This window comes from Microtus ochrogaster, linkage group LG4, assembly GCF_000317375.1.
Source record: "Microtus ochrogaster isolate Prairie Vole_2 linkage group LG4, MicOch1.0, whole genome shotgun sequence".
NCBI lineage: Eukaryota > Metazoa > Chordata > Mammalia > Rodentia > Cricetidae > Microtus > Microtus ochrogaster.
The window spans coordinates 9,030,057-9,036,774 of NC_022030.1; the positions used below are offsets into that span (position 1 = coordinate 9,030,057).

At 45.1% G+C, this 6,718-nt stretch overlaps 1 protein-coding gene across 6 annotated transcripts in view; it reads right to left on the minus strand.

Moving 5' to 3' along the window:
* Positions 1–6,709, minus strand: part of Reps1 (RALBP1 associated Eps domain containing 1) — a 71,339-nt gene extending 64,630 nt beyond the window's left edge. For all 6 annotated transcript variants that reach the window (XM_005360983.3, XM_013351437.2, XM_005360982.3 and 3 more), the window contains exon 1: positions 6,484–6,709. In XM_005360983.3, coding sequence (XP_005361040.1) covers positions 6,484–6,636 — 153 coding nt within the window. In that variant the 5' untranslated portion in view covers positions 6,637–6,709. The remainder of the gene's footprint in view (positions 1–6,483) is intronic.
* Between the last annotated feature and the right edge of the window lie 9 nt (positions 6,710–6,718).

The window sequence follows — 6,718 nt, forward strand, 5'->3', positions numbered from 1 at the left end:
GTAGTTGTGCACTCAGGAGGCAGAGGCAGGATCTCTGAGTTAGAGGCCAGCCTGTTTACAGAACAAGTTCTAGGACAGCCAGGGTTACACAAAGAAACCCTGTCTCGAAAAGAAACAAGCAAAAACAAAACAACAACAAAAACCATCAGCACAAAAAGAGAAATATGGCAGGTAATTAGCACCCGCCAGCCTAATCTCTTCTACAGCTTATAAACAGGAAGAACTGAAAGACAGTGTCTTGGTTACTTTTCCATTGCTGTGATAAAGACCACGACCAAAAGCTCTTAAGAAAGAAAGCATTCGATTGGGGTAACAGCTTCAGAGGGTTAGAGCCCACGCCAGCAGAGCAAGGGCATGGCAGCAGGGGCAGTGAGAGCTCACATGTAATCCACAAGGAGGCAGCAGAGAGAGCACACTGGGAAAGCGGTGAGTCTTCTGCACTCTCAAAGCTCATCTCCAGCGACACATCTCCCTCTAAAAATGCCACAGCTCCTAAACCTTCCCAATCAAGACACCACACAGGTGAAAGGTTGCAGAAAACGAAACACCAGAAAGGATAAAGACTAGCAGCCAGTTCAACTCTCATTCTGAAGTCCCACTGGTCAGACACCTTAAAGAACCAATACAATCTTTTCCCCTCAGCTGCTGCTTCTGTTAGTCAACAGAGCATTCAGAGTGCACACCAGCAGCTGCTGTGCAACAACAGCGGAGCAGTGCTCGCTCCGGTTTCTTAAGGGTGTGGCTGGACGGAACAGGCCCAGTGCACAAAGACAGTTTTTTGAATTAGAATCTAGAAAACCCAACCCAGCCACTTCAGGTGTGGTGATCCGGACGAAGTGATCCGCTTTCCGCAAGGTCACAAGACTGGCTGAAGCCAGCTTCTGTTTAGTGCTCCCACACCAAGGCCCTGTTCTTTTCTACTGTGTCATAATGCTTGCAGTAAGTTCCCAAAACACTAAAATCGGGGCAAGAAGGAAGGTAAGGCTCCAAGTAGCATGATATGAGTTCCAAAAGTAAGTGGCACTGTATGAAGATTTCAGTGTGACCTCTTTCATAAGTAGTGAGTGAAAAATGTCTAATTAACGCAAGTGTACTTTTTATTCTTGACAAATAGTCTAGTGATTTAGAAATTACAAAACAAAAATCCCACAACTTGAGAGTTAAGTTTCTAATATCCAATGCACTTCAGACGGCTCGCTAGTGAACAGATCTGTAACTAGCTCAAGCTAACAAGACAGAACCTGGTTTACACCTCATTGTTGTTGCTTTTCTTTCATTAAATTTATTATCTTATTCAAATATTCTACCAAGCTATTGCTCAACACAACTGATCTAAAGTGTTTCAGCCTTCTGGCTGGCGAACTTCAATAAAAAGGCAGTTAGTACCCAAAGCATTTATCAAGAGATCACACATGCAAAGTCTGTGTAAGTTTCACATTTCCCAGAAAAAGAATTTTTTTTAAACATGAAAGCTAAGAAGACATACTGAATAATGTGGTAAATAATACACTTTTCCTATTCTTTAAAAAATAAATTGTTTCTTGAGAAGTTAATTTTAAAGTTATAACACTGAAAATTGTCAGTAGACAGCAAAACTGTTGATTAAATCCTACAGGTCAGATCTGTGATTCCTGCGCTGGGACAAAACATCACAAATCTGAACCCCTAAATAGGTTTTACTCTGCAGTTCCAGCCAGCTCCAGCTATATAGGGAGACCCTGTCTCAAGAAACAAACACTTGGGTGCTGGAGAGATCAGCTGGCGGTTAAGAGCACTGGCTCTTCTTCCAGAGGACCAGGGATCAATTCTCAGCATCCGCATATAGTCTCTAACTCCAGTTCCAGGGAATCTGAGACCCTCTTCTCACCTCTATAGGCACGAGGATTCTCACAGTGCAGTCACACGCTGACAAAACACTTTTGCACATAAAAATAAACTGATATTTAAAAAAAATAAATAGATGCTAACGAGTGTAATGATATACTTTAAGATGTCTGACATTGTAATAATATAAAACGGTGTCTTTCTGTACCCAGAAAGCAACAAGAATCCATCTCTCTCTGAAGTGACTGTTTCAAGATATCATTATAAATTAAACTCTTTACTATGCAAAAGAAAACGTCTACATACAACTCAAAAGCAATCTGAAATCTTTACCCTGCATGAAGAAGTAGGCACAAATCAAAGTCTGCGTGATTTAACGTCATTCCTCACCTGGTCTCATATCACATGAACAGTGAAGAAGCAGCTTCAAGGTGGCAAGGGACAATGAGAAGGGGAGGACACTCACTATTTGTAAACAAGTTATTTAACTTCTCTGCCTATCAAGTTCCTAGTTAATAAGAATGATACCCACTTCACAGGGCTGTGGCAAGGATCAAGTGAGTTCCTGCATTGGTAAAAGGAGCCCACTGGGCACTGAGTAAATGCAGCTCCTGCCTCCTTCAGCTCTGGGCCCTCTGTTCTTTGTTCTCTACCCTCATATCTCCGGATGACTCAGCCCTCTCTTGTGACTTTTATTAACAAATGTTGAAAAACACTGGATCAATCAAGGTCTGCTCCCTGCCATCAACATAGGTGAGAAAGAGGCCCGAACATGTGAACAGAACCAACAGGCATCATGAATAAAATACCTGTTTCTACTCATTGCAGGTTAGCACATCCCAAAATGCCCCGTGATCACAAGGCAGTCCCTCGGCACTCCTGACCTTTTCTAATTGAGTGACGCCCAAAAGTGAGGAATCCTTGCCACCATCTCTCCTATCCAAACTACGCCAAAGAGTCCGCACTTATCAAGTTAGCCTTCAGAACCCCTGTAACTCCAGCCTCATTTCCTGTCCCATGGCCAGAGTCCAAGTCAGGTCTCAAATCTCTGCAATACTGACATTTTGAAGAAGATAATTCCTGTTATACAGGTTGTCCCATGTGCTCTAGGCTATTAAGTAGTATCTCTGGCTTCTACCCACTACGTGTCAGTAAAATCATTCCCTCCCCCATTTTATAGCAATCCAAAATATCTTTAGACATTAACAAATAGCCAGAGGGAACAAAAACTACTCCCTCATACACTGTCCTCTCTCACTCTATGGGTTTTGGGGTTTTTTTTGGGGGGGGGGGGTGTTTCGTTGTTGTTGCTGTTTTTAACTATTTCACTACTTTAAAAATATTTTCTGGAGAGTCTGAAGCATACGCCATAACTGATCTTGGGAAGTCAGAGAACAACTTATGGGTGTCAGTTTTTTCCCTTTCCACCATGTGGGTCCTGGAGAACAAACTCAGGTCATGAGGCTTGGCATCAAATGCCATTCCCCATGGAACCATGTCACCAGCCTCCTGACCCCACGTTTTGACTGTTACTGACCCAGTTCTTCACCATTTCCTATCTCTGATACAAAATCAGCCCCCAAGATAAGCAGACTCCAGCTGCTTTCCTCTGCTGTATCAGAGACAACTGCCTCCTAGAACACTGCTTCTATGAAGCTTTTCTTTCCAACACCCTTCACAGCGAGTTCAAAGCTCCCCACCCAGCCTTGACCATCTGGATGCGATTAAATGTTGTCTGACAAGGTGCTTCACACAGTAAAGTAAGGCTACCCTTCAGAAATACACCGCACCCTGATTTTCCATTCCACTGCTGTCACTCTGGTCTGCACCCATACCACAGGTCTCGGCAAGAGCCTCCTTCCCTACCCTCTAACATCTCAACTATTCAAAGCCAAAACTTTCCAAGGCCTCTCCACTGCCTACTGAAGTATGTATCAAGTCTCCTGCCTTCCGTCTTTAGTGACAGGACCTCTTTCTTCATCATCTCCAAATCTTACAATCTCCTAGTCCTTGAAGGCCCCACTGTGATCTGCCTTTGGTTATATTTTGCCCCTTGCTTGGAAGTCCATCTGAACTGTGCCCTATTTCCGCCTCCTTTGTGCTTGTGAACACAAAGAACCTCTCCCAGGCGTCCTCTTCTTCACACTTGAACGGCCCTGCCTTTTAGACCCAGAGCACCTGTGTCTCCTAGTTCCCCGTAGAACTTGCTCAGCAAAGGGCACAGAACTGCCTGTTTGTCTTGTCCCAAACACTTCTCACTAGAAAGCAAGGAAGGGCTGTTTTCAGAAAAATCTCAAAACTCCTTTCAGAGACAGAAACTCGGCCACATTCCCTTATGTCTCACATTTCTAGGACTTAGGCCAAATTCTAAGTATTCCAGATTGCTATTCAGTTCAGGTTAGGTATCCCTTATCAGTGATGCTTGAGACTGAAGTGTTCTAAGTTCTTTCTTTTCCCTCCAGGTTCTGGACTGTTTGTATATACACAATGAGATATCTTGCAGGTGGGATCCAAGTTTAAAGAGAGCTCATTTATGTCTCATATACACCATTTTTACAGTTTGAGAGTAAATTTAAAAAATGATAATTCTGCATACAAAAGTTCATGGTATGTGATTTTCAAACCTGTGCTACTTTGGACCTCAAAGCTTTGAATTTAGGAGTATCACAGATGTTCTGAACAGGGAAAATCAACCTAAACATATTACTGTGAGAGTCTGGCTTCAGGGAATTCCAACAGTTTCCAACTTGTAACTGAATCTCAAATATTTAAGCTATTTAAGCTGTCTATGCACAAAAGCAATAGAAATTTATTTTCTAATGCTAATACAATTGAGTAAAACATAAAAACAAGTTGGACTTAGCTGAACATAGCTCTGCTGGAGGTTAGTGGATGCTAACTTGTACGCCCTAAACAGTACATTTAAACAGCTGAAAGCTTTGTGTACCAACAAAATGACAAAAGTCAGGTTCTATCAACTCCATGCTCAACCCCATGCCCCAGATATCACCCCAAATAGATTTCGGGCAGCTTCTCCTTCATTTTAAGCCCTTGAAAGTGTGTTTTGTTTCCACAAAAAGAGCAGAATCATGAATGAGCATGTTTTGACCGAACCTGGTAAGTTCTGTCCCAAGTCCATCAAACACTAGCCCCACATTACCACCATTAACCCATAAGCAAACTACAAGCTCTGTTTTGTGTGATCCTGGGCTAATACTGGCTCCACATTGCAAAAGGGTCAGAAAAACAAAAATAACGAATCCGCAACAGAATCTACCTAGCTGCTAAAGCCTAATCATCATGTGGCCCTTTTCAGCAGCATGGATCACCACACCCCCAAGTTTCAAAAGGTAAAACAAAATTTTAAAAAAAGGAGAGAACTCATTCCCTAGGCACAACTTTTACATGAGGGATGTGCACATAAATTTTTATATAGCACGGAATTTTTGTTAGAAGAAAAGTGACTTTCGCTCTACCATGGGCCTACAAGAACTCAAGGCTGAAGAGGCAAAGTGCTCACCCAGACTCAGGCTTCTTAACAAGAGACTACAATCAAAGCCTGGAGACTCCTGGCCCAGCCCACACCTGAAAACCCAGCAGTTGAAGGAGCAGCATGGCCCTGAGTTCAAGGCAAGCCTGAACTACAGGGCAAGAAGCTGCCTCAAAACATTAAAAATAAAATAAAACCTCTGGCCCAATATTCTGCTTCTGCTACCTTATGCCCATGTGTCTGGAGATTCAGAGAACTGGCTTGGATCAATATTAGGATGAGAACTGAAAACGGCTCCTGACAGGCACTTTAAATAGGCTCTTAACTACTACCAGCTATGAATCATTTAGCAGCAGCGTTAACGCTCATCACAAATATCTGATAGGAACTTCTACGAAGTTTCCCGTAAAACCAGATGACAAGGTTAAACATCCGTGCTTTCTGCTGCAGGGCAGGACTACATATTTCGATTCCAGCTGCTCAATATATTCCAAACCAAATCCACAAGATCCACCAACCGTTCCCGAGTGCCCACTGGAAGATACTGTCCACCCGTACATCGGTGACCCATCCTACCAAAAAGTTCTTTTTCCATCTACAGGCAAAGTATTAGCCAGAAGTTCAAATTTCTTAGTCTCCCTAAGAACATAGCTTCCTTAAAAACAAAAACCAAACCAACCTGCTTCTTGGATACCTTAAGTTTAACAAACAAAACAAAACAAAAAAGCAAACAAACAAACAAAAACCCTCACTTCATCGAGTCTGTTCGGCTCACTCAAGAACCCAAATGGCATTCTGCCTGCCTATACTCGTAACTTTACTATTGTGCAGGATCCGAAAAGCTGTGTGCAGACGGGAATACATTACCAGGAGCTAGGATTCACACTCATTTCACCGGAGAGCCTCCCTGGGAAGTCGCGCTCTCTCCCAGTGCACAGGCTGACCGAGGGGGGGGGGATGCAGGCTCAGACCCCGCAGACCCCCGCCCCCCATCCCGGCTGAGCGACCCCTCCCCCTCCAGAAGTCCCCGCGCACCCGCACCTGCGGCCTCGGCCCGCGGCGGGGGAGCCCCCGGGGGAACCTGCCCTTCTGGAAGCGTCGCCCGCACCCGCTGCCCGAGGCCCGCGCGACCGACCCGGAGGTGGGGGGGGGGGACACGGCGGCGGTACCTGGAGGACCACGTCGTTGGGCAGCTGCGCGGCCCGGAACAGCTCGAGCACCCGCCCGTTGACCACCACCTTCTTGGTGCTCTCGATGTCGCAGTAGGAGAAGAGATCCGAGTAATATTTCTGCTCGGCGTCGCTCAGCGTCAAGCCTTCCATCTTCGCCTCGGCCCGGCGACCGCCCCGCCCCGCATGCACCACCGGGGCGCCGGCCCCGCAACCCGGGGCGGCCGGCGGGAGA